The sequence below is a fragment of the Lacerta agilis genome, chromosome 4 (assembly GCF_009819535.1).
Source record: "Lacerta agilis isolate rLacAgi1 chromosome 4, rLacAgi1.pri, whole genome shotgun sequence".
Lineage (NCBI taxonomy): Eukaryota > Metazoa > Chordata > Lepidosauria > Squamata > Lacertidae > Lacerta > Lacerta agilis.
In genome coordinates this window covers 20,471,172-20,494,845 of record NC_046315.1, presented here as the reverse complement: position 1 = coordinate 20,494,845, position 23,674 = coordinate 20,471,172, and the positions used below count along the sequence as shown (strand labels likewise).

Genomic DNA, 23,674 nt, shown 5'->3' with positions numbered 1-23,674 from the left:
TAACCCTCATTCAGTTACATGAAATGCACTGAAACTGCAATGAATGAATATAAACATCCCGATGTGTGGTGTCGTGGTTCAACTATTAGACTATGCAGGTAGAAGAGATTTCAGCTCCCACTCAGCCGTGAAGTTAACCTTAGACCAGCCACATTCCTCAGACTCACGTACTTAACAGGGTTGTTTTGGGGATTAAGATGGGGAGAATAACTTTGTAAACAGACCCTGAGCTCCCCTCAGAAAGGGTAGGATAAAAGTGCAACAAAGAAACATGTGATAAAATATATTTACAAAGTATATAAAAAGCATAGCCTTCTTGTGTGCTACTCTTTACAAAAGCAGTAATATAAATCAGATATATATTTTACTCTGTCCATACCAATCTAATGACACAGATTTATGCTACACTTCACTTACTTTCTGTTTCATTTCGTTTGATCATGCCTTGGCATTCAGCTAAAATTGTCTCCTTAAAAGATGTCACCAGAGCATTCACACAGCACTCCATAAGCTGAAAGGTAGCAATGCAACCATTAGTGTACTTAGGATGTAGAAACGCATCAGCTGAATTGAGATGATCTTGCAATCATGTTTTGGATGATGAGGAACATTCCGCCCCTCCCTCTCCCTCTCCCCCCCCTCTCTTTCTTTCCTTCCTTCCTTCCTTCCCTCATGCCTCAATCAATCACTTCCTCTTTTAATCAAGCCACAATTTGCAGCAGCCATTACATTAGGCAATAATAGTGGAGGAAACAGAAGGAATACAGTCAAGCTCCTCCCTCCATGAACTGTCACCTGATAGCAGCCATTACATTAGGCTACATAGCAGAAGACAGAACAGATGTGGTGCCACTTCATCTGTGCAGCTGAGACACCAACAACTTATTAACTCCTTGAACTCTTTCCAATCCAGTTTATCATTCAAAGAACTGGTAACTAAGAACTTACACCTGAGTTTGCTTATTTATTCCTCCCTCCCAATCCATTTGGTCTGGAGACCTCTCTGATTGTGAGACTGAAGAATGGGAGGGGGTTGTCTTTTTTTTTTTTAGTGATATGGAAGACATTTTGGGTTAAGTGTTTGGGGGAGATTCTTTTCAATAAATGAACCCTTCAAACTAGGACAGCACACCAGGATCATTTTCTGCTTTGCAATTCTGGTTTGGAGGGCTTGCTCAAACTATGGTTTGGAGGAGAGCTTTCCAAACTTTTCATGTTGGTGACACACTTTTTAGACATGCATCATTTTGCGACACAGTAATTCAGTTTTATTAGCAAACCGGAGGTTAAACTAACCCCTTTCCAGCCCCAGGAGGAGCAGGGGAGTATTCATGTGACACACCTACAAACTGCTGCCCACACACTAACATGTCACGACACACAGTTTGGAAAGCTCTGGTTTAGAGGATCATCTGAAATCAGCTATACACAGTGGTGGCCAAACTTGGCCCTCCAGCTCCTTTGGGACTACAGTTCCCATCATCCCTGACCAATGGTCCTGTTAGCTAGGGTTGATGGGAGTTGTAGTCCAAAAACAGCTGGAGGGCCAAGTTTGGCCACCACTGAGCTATAGTCTCTAATTTTGCAAAATACAGACCTCCCCAGTAGGAAACAAATTTAGGACACCCCCTATAGTAGATAAAATTACATTTATACACATTTTGACTAATGTGAGTATTATTTATTCATCATCATCATCATCCACTCTTCACCATGAAGTTCCAGGATTACAACAATTTTGAATTACAATATTAACAACAGTTAATAAAGATTACAATCAAGGGAACAGAGTGGGTCCTAAAACATAGGGAGAAAAAAGCAGAAGCATGTACACATTCTACAGGGCAATCCCATACACAAGTCCCACAGAGCTCAGTGATGTTTGCACCCACGTAAATGGATATACAATGGTATATAATTATATCTGCTATATATAGCTAAAACTAACACGTACCGCTTCTACAGAGTTACATTCCCGCCTGGTTTCTAAATACCGTAGTGCTCTTTTTTCTTCTTCCTTTAATTTAGCATCTGCCTGTACAGAAGCAGAACAACAATTACTTAGAATATTAACATTAACAGGACCAATGATTTCATATAAACACATTTGAACTTACATATTTCATGTAATTCTGAACACCATTTTGTTGCAAATACGAAGGGGCTTGAGTTCTATAAAATCTCTCTGTTGAATCAAGGTATGCTTTTTCAAAATTATCCCGATAAATCTGGAGTTTGTCTTCAGGATTAGAACACAGATTAACTGAAATGAGGAATATAAAGTTAAAGCATTCTTCCTGGGCTTCTATATGATGAAACACACTTACTTCTCCCATTAATGACAATGAATGTAACAACAGGCAGAAAAACTTAAGTCTAGCTTTCCATTTTTTAAAACATTACCAATCATCTGGACATACAATTACTATAACTTAGAAGTCTAATAAGAGGAATAAAAGTGTGCTTTTGGGGGTAATTTAGCAGGCAAGGGAGCAAACCCAAGACTTGTCTCAGGATGAGAGAATAAGGACCCAGAGGATCTCTAGCTCAGTCAGCCGATTCCTGGTGCTGCTGGACTATGCTGGCATAAGCCCCATGTTCCAATTTAGGCAAAGATATGGCAGTCTTAACTCCCTCAACCTGTCGGCTCAGTCACCTGAGTCATTACTGAAAGATCTTTCCAGCATAAGACCTGAAAAATTGGCATTCTAGGAGAGTGGCGAGGGCTGGGCCAGGCAGGGAGGGAGGGCTAACTCTGGAACTTACAGCACCAAAAAGGGTAGTGTTTAAAAAATATCAAATTTGCCTTCCACCAACCCATGGGATTTCAGATTCCTCCCCCTCCCTCCCCCCAAAAAAAATTCCCAGAGCATTTGCCTGTGCAAAAGCAGCAGTAACATGAATCTTAAGATCATCACTGATTGAAATGTCTGAAGAAATTCCTTATTTACTAATTAAGACAAGGGATAAGTTTCAAGCATCAAGGAAAAAAAAACCTTATAGTTCAAACACCTTTAGAAACTGCTCCTGCTGCTGGGTTACAGAGATTACCGGTCTTTTCTGTACACTTGTCATCAATCCTTTTGTCAATGCAAATTGTAGCTGGAGGAAAGCAATGATGGTTTGTATATTAAAGGGGTTCTGAAGACATGTCCCATAAAACAACACATACCATACGATTCTCTAACACCAATGACAAGTTGAGAGTCAAATGCTTCCCCTAGCCTTTCAGCATGGACCAGCTTCATTGCACTGTCTTGAAGGCGAGTCTTTATATTTGAAAATATGGACTCGTTCCAAGTATCTAACATGAGCTGCAAAGACAGAAAGAAGAAGAAATAATATTAAAAGGTATGTACAAATTCTCAAAAGGCAACCCATTAAAAACTGGCCTTTGAAGGGCCTGGCAAAAGTTCAGTTTCAGATTTAAACTTATTTCTCAAATAGTACAGCATGTCCACATGACAGCTATTCAAAAAAACAAATGTTCTGTTACAATTGTCACTCTCTTTACCAAGGACTAACAAAACAAAAAAGGTCTCCAATGAGGTATATGGTCACTTTATAGTGAGCATTGTTAATTGAATAGAAAGTGTGTTTTAAATAACTCCAGCTAATTATGCACTTGCTCCGTCTTATCTTTAAAACTCAGGAAAGCATAAACCAACTGCTTTTTTTGGCCACACTCCTTTTCACACTTTCAAAGGAAGGACATATTCATCACCTACCTACTTCAACCTATGAATTTGTTTAAGAAAAAAAGCAGCAGGAATATGCAAAGCTACCACTACATTGGATGACTAGCACTGCATTATGGAATTATGTCTGGCAGTGGAAAAAGAAGCAGTTCAGTAACCCATCAGTTCTAACCCCCACTTTAAAGTGATGCTTCAGTATAACTATGGACAATGCAAGATTTCACTATGCTATCCCGTGTATTCATTCTACAACAAACTCTCTTTGTGATGGTGTATATTTACAGCAAAGCACTTACCTTTCGTACAATACTGTCTTCTACATTGGACTTCTTATTGCTGCCTTGTTTGCCCATGAGAGTAATCTCTAACTGACAAAATGGCTTGGGTAAGATATCACACTGCGTGAAGAATTTACGCCACTCTACGATATAGGCTTTCAGTAATGCAGTATCATCTTGGTGGCTCAGCACTCTCTGAAAGAAGAGATGGCTCAAAATATTATCATCTTTATTTATTAAGTTTCTATACCACCCTTCATCCGAAGATCACAGGGTATAAAACACACACAAGTATTTCTAATGCCTACCACCAAAGTAGCTATTGATTCTTTAAAAAAAAAAAAAGTATGCCATACATAACACAGAGAACGCAAACTTGTAAAAAAGCTACAGGATGACAATCGCCCAACATTTGCACAGTACACACCACCCTATCCAGGGAGATTTGGATTAGGTGACCCATCATTTTTGTGGTTATTCTCAGTTCTGTATGCAAAGTTGAGCTGCCTTTGAGAAAACACACTTTTGAGATATCAGGAGAAAAGGATCTACTTGTTGACAAGTTGAAAACTTACTGCTTGCGCTTGTTTAATAAAATCAAGGATATCTTCTTTCAAAGCCTGGTGTATTTTTGCTGGGCCTTTATCATCCCACAAGCAAACGCCGTGCACATCCCTAGAAAATATATACATTCAGTCAGGTCAAGATAATACTAAGCTGAAAGTTACAGGTAGGTAGCCGTGTTGGTCTGCCATAGTCAAAACAAAATAAAATAAGAATTCCTTCCGGTAGCACCTTAGAGACCAACTAAGTTTGTGCTTGGTATGAGCTTTTGTGTGCATGCACACTTCACCCATTCCCACCACCCTTCTGAGTAATACCCCTCCCCACTCCCTCACTATATTTAAGGGTCTGGTGACTTCTGTTTCTGTGTATCTGAAGAAGTGTGCATGCACACAAAAGCTTATACCAAGAACAAACTTAGTTGGTTTCTAAGGTGCTACTGGAAGGAATTTTTATTTTATTTTGTTTTGTATAGCTGAAATTTCAGTTTAAGTGGCCACTTAATAATAATGTGCCCAGAAAACCTATATACAGTCCTCAAGCAACCCCCGTTAAATGTCAACAATATAGTGCCTACCCACGGCTGGGAAAAGTGGGACCACGCATTACTTTGTCCATTAGGCCGTTTTAAATAGACATATCAACATATACAAATCTGTACATGCAATATTAATGTCCAAAGTCAAATAATTCACAGGAGAAAAAAGAATCTGGCACTTTATCATTCATTTACAAAGTCCACTGTTACAGAGTATGCCTAACCAAAGTTGCCGTCCTGGGAAACAGAACTATTTTCAGGTGGAGAAACACCATCTCCCCGGAGAAAAAATGAAACAGTTTTAATGAGGCACACATAAAGAAAGGGCTGCAGCTTAGTGCTAGATCACATACATTTGTAAATGTCCCAAGTTCAGTGCCTGGCTTCCCCAGTTGAAGGTATTTTGGTAATAAGTCTAAGACAGTCCTGACTGAGACTCTGAAGAGCTGCTACCGGTCAGAATTAGGTTAGCAACCAGCAGTTTGTTAGAAAAAGCTGCTCTCCTGAGATTCTGACAATGTCACATACCCCAGGTGCTCATCACCTGCGGGGATTCGGTGCTGGAGCTTCCCGTGTGTGAGTCTAGGCCACCCACACACGGGATACCAGTTGCTGGGGAAATGCGGCCAGCGTTCCACGTGCGTATTGGCACGGGCGCCGGCCAAGCCTCATAACCTGAAGTTGCGTGAGTAAGTCGGAAATGATGATGCCTCGGAAATGAATGGATGCCTCGGAAATGAATGAATGCCTCGAAAATAAATGGATGCCTCGAACTAACTTGAAGTTACTTGCGACCTCCTGTACTGTTACTGGTGTGAAAACGAATGAACTAAGGGCAAAATTAAAGCAATCGCCTTCTTCCTTCTGGAATTCCAGCAATATGAGGCAGTGAGATGAAGGCACAGGCAAGCAAATAAAGAGGAAAAGCCCTCCTCTCACTCGCAGAGCCAGATATCAATCTGGTTTCCCTGCAAAATGGCTAAAAAATGGACAATATTTGCCTCTGCTCTTGCTTAGGCACTCCAGTGTGTCTCTTCCTTGACTTCAAGTATCAGAAAGAAACTGGATTTGCTAACATGTCCCTTTGGGGAGAGGGAGAGGGTTTGGCCACTCACCTGCCTTTAAGATTAAAGGTAAAGGGACCCGACCATTAGGTCCAGTCACAGACGACTCTGGGGTTGCAGCGCTCATCTTGCTTTACTGGCCGAGGGAGCCGGCGTACAGCTTCTGGGTCATGTGGCCAGCATGACAAAGCCCACTGATAAAAGCAGCTGACACCCATTTATATAGATGCTATATAAATCATTAGTATGACTCCATATATATAGAAGTGCTTTATGTCCTTATTTGAAACTATCAGATCTGGAGCTTAGCAAACCTATGAGTTGTATCCAACTAAGGTTTACTCAGAGTAGACCTACTGAAATTAATGAACATAAGTAAGTCATATCCATTAATTTCAATGTGTGTACCCAGAGTAGGACTACATCTACTTCAACTTAATCTGCCACCCATGTGACTGCCAAATCCTCTACGGAGTCACTTTATGGCAATCTGTACTGCAAAGATGTCTCATATGATGTGTTTCACCTTTGCAAGAGCTGGTGATGAAATTCTCAAGACTTCTTAGCCCTGATTGCTTGCCCCTTCCCTCTCAAGTTTGCCACACTATTTTAATTCCACTTAGGAAAGGGTCACCTTCATCTGCTCATTCTAAGCACACATCATTAGAGAGAAATCATATTAGGGCAAGCCCACAAGCTTACCTAAGAGCAGCAAGGCCCTCTGGTCAGCAAGTATGGTGTGTTACACACTCAAGTAAGCTCACTTGCATACAAGGCATGGGTACCATCTCTCCTATGAACATATGATTGCCCATGCATATATCTCCATCCTCCAACCTCCCAATCTTCATCTCTCAGCTCAAGGAACATCGGCCGGAAAGGGGGGGAGGGGAGAATGTCAGGAAAAGGCTTAACAGCAGCTCCCTTTTTTGGCAAGAGCAACTTGAGGAGGAATTCACAGGTTACTGGAGTGAGCCCTGATAGCCAGGGGCTCGCTAGTTCAAGTGACCATTACAGGCCAGGAAGCAAGCCCCTTCTACTGCTAGTCTTTAGCAGGAAAAACCCTGTCAACAAAAAATGGAACAAATGTTCCTAACAAAAGGGTATGTGTGTTCCACAAATACCTCCTGAAATCCATTTGTGTGTGTGCATATTTTGTAAATGCAGCACTGCTAAAAGCTGCTATTAGCTTCGGCAATTGCTCTTTTCAGCATATTTTCAGCTCTGAGTAAACCATTGATTAGAATTTAGACTTCTGTTGACAGAAGATTGTGCTATATAAAAATAACTGTCCAACCATTTTATCAGAGAAAAATTACTTGAATGTGGAACCTATGAGCACAGTACATCAATACATAACAGTTTAAGTAAACGATAATCCCAAATAAATCACTTCATTACCATTCTAATTTTCAAAGTCAATTGCTAGCTATCTTGAAAACAAATGATTATCCTAAGTAAGAAGTCTATTACAGGGTCTTTCCTTAAACAACTGTTTCAACAAGATATTACAAACCATTACCATTGTTCTATTACCCAAGAATTACAAATGATACACACTACTTACGAAAATAGATCAAACCACTGCTGTTTCGTGACAGATTCCTGGCGCAAAAGCTTCAGAACAATGGGGCGCATGAAATCCCATTTGTCTTCAAATTGAAGTGAACCTTTATTCTTCAAGAAAAGAAGACAGCATACTTTAAATACATGTCAAATAAGCATTAATCTTGCAGCCCAATCCTATGTATGTTTATTCTGAATCCAGTTCATTTTGCTCAATGGGGCCTCCAATTACATGTACACTTGAGTCCACCTGTAGTCAAATAGATCAACTGGACAACTACTTCTTTAAATAACTCATTGCATCTTACCCTGTGAAGTTTCATGATCACACTGTGTTATCTGCAATCCTCAGGGGAATAAACTTAGTAGAAATCACAGCACACATTGCTTTTCCCAGGTTCAGACTTCGAACAAATTGAACTAGCCACCTTTTTAAAATCTCCCAATGAGAGATTCATGGTGTGCATGCACACGAAAGCTCATACCAAGAACAAACTTAGTTGGTCTCTAAGGTGCTACTGGAAGGATTTTTTTATTTTATTTTGTTTTGACTATCCCCCTAAGTTGTCTATGATACTCCAGCAGGTACATTTAAGTAATAGTCCAGAACTTAGACAAAAAAGAAACTTTTAAAGTTATTAGCCACAAAAAGGGGAGACAATGAAAAACTGACAAAATGCATTTTCATTGTTTTATTTATCTGCATCGTGCTGGAGTTTTTCAAACACCACTGTAACCTTATAGCACTAGGGATATGGACTACCTAATGCAGCACATTTTAAACTCGGAAGCAGATTCTGAAGTACAAAATTCTTCAGATACATCCAGGTGAGGTATGTTCATTCTGTAATCCAAGTGATAGCCAACAAAAGAAGGTTTGGGTCTATTTAAACACAACTGAACACAATGCTCTATTGCTCTCAGTCTAGCATATTCAGTGTGTCGATATTGCTGTTTTGTTGCAAAAAGGTACGGTAGGAGGAAAAATACATGCAAATATACCGGTACTTGACACTTAAAATGTGCCTGCACTGAACCCTTTTCACAATTTCTCATGTTCTTGCTTCATAAATCAACATCAAAGCTGATAAGGAAACACACACAAAAATTATTCTCCTTCAAGCCAGAGTGATAGAGCTACTGTACAGTGGAAAGACCACATCTACCCTGTGATCAGGCAGAGCCTATTGCAGTGGAGACAGTGCATGCAAACTGAGAGGGACAGAAATCCATGTGAGAAAACACTGTATGCAGATCCAAATGACACACTGCACTAACCCAGACATTCATTCAATCAAAGCGAAAGGACTGGGTATTCAAGTTGACTAATAATGATTGTTGTGATATGTTGCCATACTAGGAGTTTGGATTTTTCAGTGAAAAATTAAATGCAACGAAATATCATGAGCCTCAGAAATTCAAAGATCTCTGCTGGATCAGAGTGAAGGCTTGTTTCCCACAGTGGCCATCACCAGACGCTCATGAGAAGCCCACAAGGGCAATTGCTCTCTCCTGCTGTTGTTCTCTACTGGCTTCCAGTTTAAGAGAAGGGTTAAGACATTCACAAATTTTCCATATTTAGACAGGAGAGGAACAAGAAATTGTATGGCATTCATCCAATTTCTGCACCATGCAAGAAGCAAACACATTCTGCATTCAAACATATTGTGCTCACTTACAACTTAGACTCTATTTGCCCAAAGTTTCCTTTGATCTTTTTACTAAGCATGTGCTTCATGACTTGCTTTTAACTGGTTACTTACACAGAGACTTTAAAAGATAGTTATCTTTATGAGAATAATGAATTTTCACAAAACTGAAATGCCAGACACTTGTAATATAACTTCCTTTACTATTCTAGGTGCATTTAAATGAGTGAGAAAAAGCAGAAGCTTCATCTCAGGGTCATGAGTTCGAGCCCATGTTGGGTAAAAGATTCCAGCATTGCAAGGGGTTGGGCTAGATCATCCACATGGTCCCTTCCAACTCAACTATTATATGATTCTATGGCATATTTTCTGTGCGCTGCTCTGTTTCGCCAGAAGCGGCTTAGTTATGCTGGCCACATGACCCGGAAAAACTGTTTGCGGACAAACGCCAGCTCCCTTGGCCTGTAAAGCGAGGTGAGCGCTGCAACTCCAGAGTTATCTGAGACTGGACTTAACTGTCAGGGGTCCCTTTACCTTTACCTTTATGGCATCTTATGGGAGAGCAAAAAATGGCCACAAATGAAGGGAAATGGGACTGCTACAACTTGGCTGTTCCTCAACAGTTTTCTTCAAATATAGCTAGTTTATGGAGCAAGCTAGATTGTTGCATTTAATGTATCAACATGGAGAAAGCCCATGCTAAATTTCAGACAATTTGAACAAATTGCCTGGATTTTAATAACACAGAGAATGTTCTGCATTTACAATGGTATAAAGTTTCATTACCTATCCACCTTAACTGTACTGGTACAATTATGTCTATATAACAAGTTGCCATGGCCTCATTCCACACAGCCTCATTCCACATTCCACACAAAGGGACAACAGGGAAGAATTCTAGCCAGTCTTCTAGCACAGCGCGGCAGGCAAAATTTTAGCTTTTTACCTTAAGCAACTGCAGGTAGCCTATTGTAACATGCTGCAGAACCTCAGACTCTGAATACCTTCTGCAAACATCAATTGTCCCCATCCACTCTAGTCTTCCTCATAGGTAGCTGAGAACAGCAGCCCTCCACCCCACCCCAGGCAAGTTAATTTGCAGCCTTTTCTAGGAAGAGAGACACTAGCACATAAGGCACATCTACACACACTCTCTCTCTATATATATATATTATTCTACATTACTACTACTACTACTATTACTAATTTTAGAACATGGTTTGTCTCAATGCATTCAAACGCTGCTTGAGATATCATAACCAAATTTGATGGATCCCAAGATGGAGGAGATAGTTTTCGTTTATGTTTGGAAATGGCTGCAGGCCATTTTGAATCAAGATGAACCATTCCAACCTGCACCAGTTTGGAGACATTTGAAGATAGTGGGAGTGGGAGGAGGTGCTGTTGTCAGTGGAAGTGGGGATGCCTGGACCCTGCAACGCAATGAACTGGGACACCTTGGGGGGGAATGATGTTGGTGAGGAGTGGGCAAGCATGCCTGGCACAGCAGTCAAGTACATACAGCAGCAGTTCAGGAGCCACCCATCAAGGGTACAAGTCTGCTGGCTGCATAGGTTTGCTTCACCAGTAGGTTCCCTGCAAGGAACACACTGGTGAAGCAGCACCCACCCACTAGGCTTTAATTCTCTTGCTCTCTGCAGTGTCTGTGGGGTGGGAGGAGGTACAATGTCTCCTTGCCCTGCCCTGCTCCTGACTGTATAGGAATTTTTAAAACCCTAAATAAGCATTAGTCCTGCGGCCAAAATGATTGGGGCTCAGGTCCAGTTTGGGTGTCGCTCAGGTTGGGGCTGATCTGGACTCTCAGATCAGGCCAATGAGGTTGTGTGCACTCACCAAAAAACACATTTTCCATTTATAAAACTCAGTAATTCTTGGTTTCATAGAATTCCTGAGCAACACTGGGTACTATCAGCTAGTAGTTCACATTTTCATACACATACATATTGCTGTGATGAACGAATTCACTATGTATATTGGCAGAGAAATTAAGAGGAACTGTTAGTCAGATGCCAGAAGCTACTCTTATACTAAGAAAACATTTTATCTACCCATTTTATATACCCATGACAGCATCATATGCTGTGGTTATTCATAGGAGCCTTGTATACTAAATATTAAGAATTTACTGATGTTATTGGAATCATATATGCTCCATTGACTACTAGGGTTCACATGGCGTTTTTATCACTGTATTTGTTCTAGGAGCCAACAATATAGATGCCTGAAACATGAAAAATAAGTCCAAAGACTGCTTTAATATGGCTTCATTGCAAATCAATGGAATTCTGGTCCTACTGTTATAACACATTAGCATCTGTTTTATTGCTGCATTTTATTGCCGAAGTAAAAACTTAGGGAGTTTAGCAGGTGGTGGCGGTAGGTAGGAAAGTGACAACTGCCTACTGGTAATTTGCAAGACCAACTTGGGTTGGGAGATGGAGTCAAGAAGCAATAACTGGACGACATAGGAAATCAGGGGTTTTAGAGAGGCTGGGACAAGTGATGATGGCTGCTACAGACTGCACCAGAGTGAGGACCCTAGGAGAGAGAAAGAAGCCACAATATATTTGAATTGTGGCTTATTCAGATGCCACTGCACTGTTGTCAACGAGACATAAAAGGTAAAGGGACCCCTGACCATTAGGTCCAGTCGTGTCCGACTCTGGGGTTGCGGCGCTCATCTCGCGTTACTGGCCGAGGGAGCCGGCGTACAGCTTCCGGGTCATGTGGCCAGCATGACAAAGCCGCTTCTGGCGAACCAGAGCAGCGCACGGAAATGCTGTTTACCTTCCCGCTAGAGCAGTACCTATTTATCTACTTGCACTTTGACGTGCTTTCGAACTGCTAGGTGGGCAGAAGCTGGGACCGAGCAATGGGAGCTCACCCTGTCGCGGGGATTCGAACCGCCGACCTTCTGATCAGCAAGCCCTAGGCTCTGTGGTTTAACCCACAGTGCCACCCGCATCCCTATGAGACATACTGCTATGTAAATGAATACCAATTCAGCCTATAGCTGTTAGCCATATGAACACTGTCCATAATGCATTCACTTAGGCCTGGGCATCTTAACAAACCCCACAGATCCAACACATGGTAGCCAATTTCAAATACCTGCCTCAGGCCTAAACAAGGAAAGGAAATGGATTTCACCACCAGATGGAGAGGGAAGCAAAGACCAGTGGTAAGGCAGGGAATGAGGGAGGTAAAAGGACAGAAAGCCAAAAGGGAAGTCCATGACTGGGCATATTTGTCCCTTTTGTATACTTATAGCTTCTGAGTAGGAAGGAAGGGCTGATCTGCACTTGTGAGGCTGGCTACATGTTCTCCGTAATAAGGTGAAGAAAAGGGGACTAAATTAGAAAAACAGCCAGTGGTTATTTATTTAACTTCTCCTTTCTCTTGCCCTGGTCAGAGCAAAAGAATGAACTGATCTGACCTGGCTCCTACAGACTAAGCCAAGAACCTACCTGCGTTCAACAGTAAGACAGGAAGAAAAAAATGGCTATAGAAAGAGAGTGAGAAGTGCCCGTCTGCTAGTAGAAAGAACAAGAGAACTGCAACTGGATGGTGACGCGTAGGGAGAAACTGCATTTACCTAGTTTAATAGCTCAGCCTATTCCAAAGCCATGTGCTAACATTTACAGGTAACTGGGAAGCTGTTCAGAGGTTGGGCTTTATTTGCCAAGAATGCCATTGTGCACGGATGGCAAACTTCTGTACTCAATGGGGAAATTTTGTTCTTCAGACTTTATAAAGCCAGTGCCATTAAAGCCTACCATACATGGTCTGGCTCTATTACTAAGTTGACATCCCCCAGCACATACACTCAGATGGGGTGTCTTCACCATCACTGGTAGTACAGATAAACTAATGTTTGTTTCCTGAAATATCCCCTCATGGGGTTAGAGAAAATCATCAGGTGGCCCTTCAGGGGAAGATGAGGCCCATAGGCCACTGGTTTGCAACACACTCTAGAAAAGGGAGTTTGACAGATGGATTACAGCCATCAAGGCCTCGACATTTTAATTTGGCATCACTATATATTTCTTGGAAGACTTCTGAGGTAAGTGCCTCTTTCTAAAAGCAGCCTCATATTTCACTTCATAATCCCAGTCCTATCAAAAGTAAGATCAAAAGCATAAATATTTCAACCTGCTTGATCTTAGGTTTGCATGTACTTAATTTTAATGTTGGAGATGTTTTTAGAGCATTGTTTCAAGAAGAAAGCACTGTACTTCTACATGGGCACATTTTACATCCCTTCTCTTGGTTATACATATCTACGAACTCAGACAAGGGCAAAACTTAAACCTCTTTCATAATTTTGATTAATGCAGAAAACAGTGAAAACTGAAATTTCACCTTCACGAAACAACTTATTCTGATTATATTTTAACTTCGAAGTATCTGAATTATCTACTGGATAAATGGCATTCATTTCTCCAGTTATGAATATCTTGATGTGTACAGGAAAAAGGCATAGGTTAACTTTCACAAGAGTATACTTTATCCTGAAAGTTATTACAATAATTTAAAAAATCTATTTATCAACAAGAGGTAGAAAAGTAAGTCTGTTGTCCTCTCTCAACCTATCAAATGACAGCAACACGATCAGGGGACAAGTGTTATCAAATAAGTCACTTAATACAGTAACAATTTTTTCAGTGGCTTGGACTTGTACATTTTGCATAAAGCAAAGAAGTTTTGGCTATTGTGTTTTTATTTTGCTATAGCAAAATAGCTTATAACGTTCTTACATGTTTTTATCTCATATTTAGGAATTTTTTGCTGTATTTTTGTTTTAAACTAGAGATTTTAGTTATATTTAGCAGCATAAACATTTAATAAGCAAATAATAAAATATACCTATTTGTTCTACAATCTCTTACAGCAGTATTTGGCTTAAAACAAGTTCACCAGACATCAATTTTCAAAAAAGCTAGTGCCAACCTGCTTAATGCATAACACCCAAGCCTAGTGATTAAATGACAATTTGTTACAATACCTATCAGGAATGGAAAACATTCTACAATTCTTTATTTCACTCAGACTTTGGGGAGAAAAATCAAATTTAATGGGTCAGCCACACATAAGATTGGGGGAGGGAAAAATCTGTATTGGAGATTTCTCCAGCCCTACCCTCAATTATTGCCACTTTGCTATATACCAGGAAGGGCTAAGGTTGTATCCTCCAGATGTTGTTGGACTAGAACTCCCATCACACCAGGCCACTGACTATGGTTGCTGTGGCTGCCGAGAGTTCACAATTTCCAGAGGGTCCCACATTGGCTACCCTCTGCTATTCACAAACACACACAATCTTGCATTCACACAAGCTGCTACATCTGTGTGTTTTAAGCACATACTCTCCTCCCACATACTCACTCCCACCACCACCCTTCCTGCACTATTTTCCTTTGACAGCTTTACTCCTTTTGAGATTTTCTTTTTTTCAGCCTCTCAAATCCTTAACTTAATTACAATACTGAGCACTTGTTTTTCTTTTATGTCCCCAAACACACTCACCCACTCACTGCCTATGCTCCTGATTTGTTATCTAATCTGTTTCCTAGCTCCAGCCCTTCTGTTCCTAGCCTGAGTTATACCTGCCTTTTACAGCTTCCCCATCCTCTGCTTCCAGTTTAATTAATGAAAGGTATGAAAGGATCCCAAACGTGGAGTGTAAGAGCGCATTAAGGTTTGTAGTATTTCATCACCCTTCTCAGTGCATGCTTCCAGTTGAAAATGGGTTTCATTTACATCAGAACGAACTAGTGTTCAGAAGCAAAAGGCTGGCACTTCTTGTAGGATACATGGAGTTCAAAGGGAAAGGGCAAAAGATAGCAACTGGAAAGCAGGTGTGAACTGCCCTGAGATCTTTTGATGAAGGGCAGTGTATAAATCAAATCAAATAAATAATCATAATAAATGTGCAAAGGCAGGTAGGCACCTCCAGCAGAAAATTTTGGATATGATTAAGGGGAACAAAGTGGCTGACAACAAATCTGATGGGAGGGGGGCAAAATCCAGTGGGAAGCTGTCCTGCATAAGCCCCACTGAAAACCCTTGATGGTTGGAGGAGGGGGGTGGAGGCTGAGGGGGTGGAGAATACATTTAGGACCACCATATCTTAGAGCACTTGTCATTTTCTTCCCCTGCCTTCGCCCTGCAAGACACAGGGGCTGAAATCGAGAAAAACTTTGTGAAGGGAATGCAAAGCTCCCTTCGCCTTATAAGATGCACACACACAGTGATGCAACACAGGTTAAGTCGGATGTGCTCCACCCTAGTTTAGAAAAATGAGACCTAGCCCGAAACACGAGTCCGTTGCATTTTCGTTCACTTTCAACCTTTCAGTGCAGGCTTCCAACCTTTAGGCTCGCAGCTCTCCGCCTTCCTACCATGTAACCCTAACCCTGGCAGTCGGGTCTCTTTAGGCAGGCACCCAGAAGCAGATATGTTTTGCCTATGATATCTCTGCTTTGTTACGGCGGCGCTGCAATAAGCCAACGGGGGTGTTTAACTGCATCCTCCCGAGATCCAGAGCAAACTTGTCGGAAGTGCTCCTCGGTGCTTTAAAAAAAAAAAAAAAACCGACACCGCACACACACATATATATCCCTCCCCCTCCTTATCAGCCAGGCAGCTCCTCCCCACATATCACCCAACCCCCAAAGGCCGGAGGTTCCCTCAGGCAGGCAAGCCGCCCAACCAGGCCGGGGGTTGCCTCGCTCTCTCTCTCTCACCTTTAACAGATTAGACGTCGCCATGTTCCCCACAAAACACACAACACAGAGAGAGAAACAGGCGCTCTTGCGGGGCCTTCACAAGCCGGCGGCAGTTGCTCCCCCGTCGTCCGGGGCTGGTTCTTCGGGCTGGGGCCGCTTTACATGATCTCGGCCGCCCCGAGCGGGACGGAACCGTGTGGGGAGCCTCGGCTCGGCGTCCACCCGGCCGCTCGGCCCCCTCAGCCGCTGGGCGACGGGCTCCTCGCGGCTCCCCTGCCTCCCTTCCCTGCCTCGGCTCTCAGCGCCTCATGGCGGAACCAGCCCAGACAGCGGGAGACTCCGGGCACTGGAGGAGCAGGAGGAGGCGGTGGTGGTAGCAGCGGCAGCGGCCCGGCTCCTCGCGAGGGGCTGGGCGAGCCCACATGATGCGGCGCCGAGGAGCCGGATGACCCGCCGCCCAGAGCGGAGACCGGCTCCGGCCCACAGCGACCCCTGCAGGGCGGAGGCCGCGCCTGCCTCGCCTTCCGCTTTCGGACGGAGCGCAGGCCTCGGCGGTGTTCCCTCATGGTGTGGCGAAGGCTGCCAACCTGCCGGTTTGTGTGTGTTGCTATGGCAGCATCGTTTTTATTCGCACACCGCATTACCATGCTCCGAGGCGATTTACCAACATCGTCATAACACAGTTGTACTTTGGTTCTCAAACTTAATCCGTTCCGGAAGTACGTTCCAAAACCAAGACACGCTTTCCCATAGGAAGTAATGTAAAATGGATTAATCCGTTCCAGACTTTTAAAAAGAACCCCTAAAACAGCAATTTAATTTTTGCTATCTAACGAGACCATTGATCCATAAAATGAAAGCAACAAACAATGTAGTGCAGTCACACACACAATCAATCAATCAGTAGCTGAACTGGATTCCACACAGTCACAAAAACAAAACAAAAAGAGCTGCAAAAAGAAAAACGCAAAATAAATAGCAAAACACTCAAAACGGAAGTGTGGCGCTCAAATCGGAAGCATAACACTCAAAACAGAACAAAATAGGAAACAAAATAGGAAATTCTTTCCAGTAGCACCTTAAGAGACCAACTGAGTTTGTTCTTGGTATGAGCTTGGTCTCTTAAGGTGCTACTGGAAAGAATTTCCTATTTTGTTTCGACTATGGCAGACCAACACGGCTACCCACCTGTAACTCAAAACAGAGCACGTTTGGCTTCCAAAAAAAGTTAGCAAGCTGGAACACTTACTTCCAGGTTTGCAGTTTGAGTACCAAGGTGTTTGAGAACCAAGGTACCACTGCAGTAATCTTATTTATATGAACCCCTGCCCATATAATAATAATAATAATAATAATAATAATAATAATAATAATAATAAGATTTGCCCACAACTGTGAATGTAGCAAAAAAAAAAGGGTAGTCATTGAGTTGGAAGGGACCCCAAGCGTCATCTAGTCCAACCCCTTGCAATGCAGGAATCTCAGCTAAATAAAACCATAGAATCTTAGAGTCGGAAGCGACCCCAAGGGTATACTCAGTTATAAGCAATAAATATAACGCCTCGAAAAGCACATGGCCAAATCAGAACAATTTTCACCTATATCATCATCAGGACTAGAAAATAAAAATATGAAAGGTTAATGTCCATAACAGCAGCAACAATGGTATCTGAAGAAGTGTGCATGCACACGAAAGCTCATACCAATAGCAAACTTGGTCTCTAAGGTGCTAGTGGAAGGATTTTTTTATTTATTTTTTTGTAGCAGCAACAATAAAACCCCTAAGCAATACTGTTCCGCAGCCTCAGCTTTTGTAGCTGGAGTCAGTCCCAGGCCAGATAGGAAAAGGCCAGCAAGGCAGCGAGCCGGTCTTCCAGGATTCACTGCCCGGTACTTTAATCTGATGGTTTTGTTGTGTATTTTAATGACAGGTAGATGTGCCTTCCTCTACCCCAGCTGCATCAAAACATGCCTCTCCAGTATTGGTCTCTACGGCGGGCACCGCAACCTCCCAACATTTTGGCTTCACCTCCAAAGGCACACTCCTCTGTTGTGTCCCGAGACAGACAGATGCCAACAACAACAACAACAACAACAACAACAACAACATTGTGTAACTGGGTGTAACTGGTCTTTATATGCTGGGAACTGGATAGAAACCTATTTTGACATTAAGCAAAATAATGTATGGTGGTACCTACATCACCAACTTGAGCTTGGGTAATTGCCACTAGTGGCCCAAGTGCCCTCTGGCTAGAAGTGCCTTTTACGAAGCATCATCTGGTTCTCCAGCTATGGCCATTCCTGGACAGGGGTAGCCTGACCATTGTAGTCCATGTGTTGGAGCCTTTGAGGCTGGATTGCTGCAATGAGCTCTGTGTGGGGCTGCTCTTGGGCCTGGTTCAGAAGCGCCATAAGAGGAAAAGGAGAGACTCTCTGGATCTGGCCAGTGTCCCACCTAGTCCAGCACCCTGTTCTCATAATGGGCACATGGCATATATAATAAGCCGTTGTGTTACTATTTTGTATTTATATTGCATATCTCGTCATGGAAATCAACACTGTCTACATGGGTCTGCCATCCAGACCATAGCCAGATGCAGGCTGGCTTAGCTTTAGCAAGGTGGCCAAATCACATGTCCTTCTTAGACCATGCTCTGGAACTCATTGTCAGTTTGCATTTCTTGGTACAGAAAGTACTGGTTTAAAGTGCAGAGATCTTTCTTATTCTAATTGATTCAAGAGGGTTCTGGAAGCTTCTCTGTGTGGTACAAGCTGGTGCAAGCTGGAGGTTTCCTAGCTGACAAGGAAGTTTCTATTCTGCCTAAAAACAAGCTGAAGGTTCCTGATGTTTGGATTATTTAAGAGAAGTTGAGTACAGCTAGTTTAAATTGATTCTCTTATCTTTTTCTGTCAGTGTTAATGCTAATGCTAATAATAATAATAATAATAATAATAATAATAATAATAATAATGTCAGAAGGAGCCCGGATTTCACTTTCTCTTTCCTTCTGGTGTGGTGTTCTGTATAGTGTTAAGGTTAAAGTTATTGTAAGTTATTGTAAGTTAAAGTTAAGTCTGCTGCAACTGAATTTCTTATGGACAACGCCAATACTGAAAATGTATGGATTTGTGGCCATTATGCTCATTTGCCTCTGGTCTATTTTGGGGGGAATCCTTGCAACGTGCTAATATATTTTACTCTGTTAACTGTATGTTGGAATCTGCTCTGGATCAATATATGAATAGACTTCTTGGCACTCAGTAGGGCATCAGACTGCTGATGTGGACTCTCTAATTTTGAACAGAAGTTGCAGCTAACAGTGGCAATTGTATACATGTCTACTCAGGAGTAAATTCCACTCCATTCAGTTGGTCTTACTCCCAGGCAAGCGGGTATAGGATGGCAGCCTATGCCACTGCAGTCAGTACTTTTAGGATAATAGCCCAAGCATACTTTCCTAGGAGTAAGCCCCAGTGAACACCAGTTAGACAGAGAGCCAGTGTGGAGTAGTGGTTAGAGTGTTGGTCAAGGACCTGGGAAACCAGAGTTCGAATCCCCACTTAGCCTGGAAGCTCACTGGGTGACCCTGGGGGCCAGTCACTTACTCTCAGCCTAATCTACTTCAAACAGTTGTTGTGGGGATTAAATGAGAAGGGAATTATATATGACACCTTGAGCTGCTTGGGGAAAAGGTGAATTATAAATGAAATAAATTAACAAACACAGCAGGATTGACAGAGTAGACTTGCATAGCACTTCACCGCCAGAAATTATGCTGGATAAATAAGTGTGAGCACTGTCTTATGATTCCCAGCTGAATGTTTCAGGGCAACTTCAGAAATAAAAACTAGTAAATTATGTTTGAGAGACCATGCTGCATAAACTGCTCTGCAATGTTTTACATCCCCATCACCTACAACCTGTGCAGTTTTTGAACTTCGTATTGAGAGTTGTAAATGCATCCCAGTCTTTTAAGCCATAGCATTCTGTAACAATGCAAATTTAATCTTTCTTCCCCACCCCCTTGAAAATGATTGGTGAATTGAAGTGGCTGAATTGCAACTAATCACCAAACTTAAAACCATGGAGAAACCTGGTTTGAACAAAGACATTGGATTCTTATCTCATTATACATAACAAAGCCATCTTTAGCCATCTCACCCCTTGCCTTTCCCTGCAAGACTAATTGCAGCCGTTTAGAGTCGTCAACAGGTTTTCCACACTTATCAGCCTATCACCCATTCCCACCACCCTTCTGAGTAATACCCCTCCCCACTCCCCCACTATATTTAAGGATCTGGTGACTTCTGTTTCAGTGTATCTGAAGAAGTGTGCATGCACACGAAAGCTCATACCAGGAACAAACTCAGTTGGTCTCTAAGGTGCTACTAGAAAGAATTTTCGATTTTGTTTTGGTGATGGTGTGTGAGTTCTTCTGGTGTTTCAACCTGAAACACAAAAGTATCTCTTGAATATATTTACAGTACCTAATTCCACTCACATACAATTGACAGGAGATGCCAAGCAAAGAATGCCACACAAGGCAACTTACACCAAAAGCTTCTATATGGAAATAAATCAATACTCCTGCACATGGATATAGAAGAAGAAGAAGAGTTTGGATTTGATATCCCGCTTTTCACTACCCGAAGGAGTCTCAAAGCGACTAACATTCTCCTTTCCCTTCCTCCCCCACAATAAACACTCTGTGAGGTGAGTGGGGCTGAGAGACTTCAGAGAAGTGTGACTAGCCCAAGGTCACCCAGCAGCTGCATGTGGAGGAGCGGAGACGCGAACCCGGTTCCCCAGATAACGAGTCTACCGCTCTTAACCACTACACCACACTGGCTCTCTGTGTGTGCATGAGTATTCCTGGGAAAGCTGGATGAAGTAGGTGACAGGAAGCACACAGGGCAAAACGAGACATCTCTTCTAAGCTTTTCGGGGACTGCCCATGCAAGATCATTGGTCCATTTAGTCCAGTGCCAGTTACTTTTGACTGCAGTGCAGCATCTCAGGGGTATGTGTGGAAATATTTTCCAAGCTAGCTCCAAAAGAACATGTAACTAAAGACTGAACTTAGGGCAGGCCTAATGCAAAACTTGTACTCTTTCCCCTAAATATGGCACTACCGACTGCTGAGTTCCTCTGATCCAACTGTGATTCACAAGGCATGCTCTTAGAAACTATCAAGGTATAACTACAACACTTTTTCTGCCAGTAGACAGATGGTCAGAGTTGTCCTGTAGACTGGCTTCTGGTCCCTCTAGCTTGACCAGTTTATCCTGCTGTGCTTTGTGCATTTTCCACATGTGGTTGAGACAGAGCAGGAGGAAGATAGAAGTTTCCTAACTCCTTATACTTCCTGTGGCAACTCTTTACTGCTCCTATGGCAATGGTTGCAGTGACCATGCTTTATTGTCTGTGCCTGCAGACTTTTCCATAATGCACACGTCAGTTGTGTATTGCACTAGAAATCAAATCTCTGGGATATACTTGCATGCCAAGATGACAGGCTGGCCACATAAGGTTGATCAAAGGTGAAATTATACAATGAAAACACAGCAACGTGAATACAAATTTAAATCAAAAGTATCCAGTTTTGTTTTAGGAGTTGATCCTCTGTATTTAATTAGTGAAGGGATTGGTCACGATTTCCATCATGGCTGGATGACTTCCTCGTACTTTGGATACCACCGGTTCACGCAAGAGGAATGTATGTCTAATTAGTTTGTTGGTCCTCATCCTTTTATGGACTTATTTGCAAGGCCGGCTGAAAGGAACTTCTTATACTTGGAATTATGTATTTACCCATTAGGCAAATTAAGTGGTTTATTTACACAGTTGGCAACAGAGAAAACTATTTTGTATCTAAGCCACCAGTAGTTACATAGATCATTGAGAGAAAATATGTTGTTGTAAACAGTGTTTCTTCCATGCACTTTCAAAGATTCAGAAATATATTGATGCTTATAACATTTTTTTCATTGCTACAGGAATATCAAAAGTGATGGCGCAACTGTATTCTGTTTACTTCCTATACATTTATTACATGAGCAAAGGAATGCAATAGAAGAGTACATGGCACTGATGCAGAGCCCATATGTGCTACGATTTGCACAGGGCTCACCTGTGTGTTATAAGCTTTCCCATACATGCATGGAGCTTCCCCACCATTTCAGTCTATGGAGAGGCCCTGGTGGGAAGGAAAACTCGATGTTTGCAGCGAAGTCGCACAAGGAGATGACAGAACAAGGCAACACTCTTCAACAGGCTGTTTCCCAGAAATAACGCCAAGTGAATCAAATCTGGGATTCATCAGGCATACAGTACAGTCCATAGTTTTATTTTAACCCCTTTTCAAAATGTGATGTCTTAAAAGCTTGTAAGTAATAAAAACAGTAATAAGAGCATTGTAGAAAAAACCTTGCTGCTAAGCATTTTTTTTCTGTGATAGAGAAATATCTATATATATTGTTCCCTCAAGTCATAATGAAAGCAGTGGTTTTCAAGTGAAAGAGGAGGCCACTCAAAAATAAGCAAATGGCTTCTGTGTAGTCAGGGGATTCCCTAAGTACGCAGAAATGATACCTGGCAGGTATCCATGATGTTACAAGATGTTGACATCAGCTGGCAGTGGGGAAGAGTCTAAAGAAACCAGGAGTTGATCAGTCAAATCTGTGGCTGAGAGCAGTTTGAGACAGTCATGGCTCAGCTGAAAAGAAAATACAAGGGGGGAAAGAGGGCAAAGGAAGATAGGGAATAGACTTATTTAAGCCTATGCACACATTAGTGGCTGAAAACACAAGAGAGCTTGCTTTCCCCACTGTATTTTATTTACCGGTACATTTGCACACCATCATCCACATCAGAAAGGAGGCAGGGGTGTCTTTATCTGATGCACGTTAAATGTTTGGCTTCCCCACCAATTACAAACTCCCATATCATCCGTCATCTCTGTGTGTGTGATGGCAGACTCAAATGTACACGTGTCAGCTTAACAGCAAAGTGAATGTGGTTTAAGTTTTCCATTTGGATAAAATCCAGTTTGAGGGAAAACACACCAAACAGCAGTATTGCTCAAGAAACGGCAGGGTAGATAGGCATTGTGGCTGAGGTTTCGAAAGCCAGCGGTGAGAGCACACTGGATGCAGAATAAATGGCAACTTAAAAGTGAGAAAAGTGCCAAATAAATATAATATATAAATGTCTCCTGGAGGAAGAAAATTAGGAGGGATGCCTCTCCCACCTCCTGGACTCTCGCTGCCTCTGCTTTATAGTTATGAAATACTCAGCTTTGTTGCTGGCAGCATTGTTGCAAATATTACAGCAGGGGAAGAATCTTGTGGATATGTATGGGGGTTGCCCTGTATTCCTCCCTCAGTTTTGCAATTCCCTGCCTCCACCTTGAGGGTTGGACAGGAATACAAAGCTCTTGGGGGGTGAGAATACACTGCACCATTTTTTGGAAATCATATCACATCCAGGCCAGGCAAATTGATTCACTGTGGAACATAAAGCTCCCTATTATATGAAGGTACAAATAAGCAAAACATTTAACTTC

The 23,674-nt window shown here is 42.2% G+C and overlaps 1 protein-coding gene across 2 annotated transcripts in view; it reads right to left on the bottom strand.

Moving 5' to 3' along the window:
• CUL5 (cullin 5) overlaps positions 1 to 16,409 on the bottom strand; it is a 29,745-nt gene extending 13,336 nt beyond the window's left edge. The window contains exons 1-8 of one of the 2 annotated variants that reach the window (XM_033146234.1): positions 16,125 to 16,409; positions 7,710 to 7,819; positions 4,552 to 4,651; positions 3,995 to 4,171; positions 3,173 to 3,314; positions 2,118 to 2,263; positions 1,955 to 2,035; positions 418 to 511 (exon numbers count right to left, since the gene is read on the bottom strand). In XM_033146234.1, the coding sequence (XP_033002125.1) occupies positions 418 to 511; positions 1,955 to 2,035; positions 2,118 to 2,263; positions 3,173 to 3,314; positions 3,995 to 4,171; positions 4,552 to 4,651; positions 7,710 to 7,819; positions 16,125 to 16,148 (874 nt within the window). In that variant the 5' untranslated portion in view covers positions 16,149 to 16,409. Of the gene's footprint in view, positions 1 to 417; positions 512 to 1,954; positions 2,036 to 2,117; positions 2,264 to 3,172; positions 3,315 to 3,994; positions 4,172 to 4,551; positions 4,652 to 6,844; positions 7,007 to 7,709; positions 7,820 to 16,124 lie in introns of those variants that run through there. The other variant, XM_033146235.1, reaches the window with a different exon arrangement.
• Between the last annotated feature and the right edge of the window lie 7,265 nt (positions 16,410 to 23,674).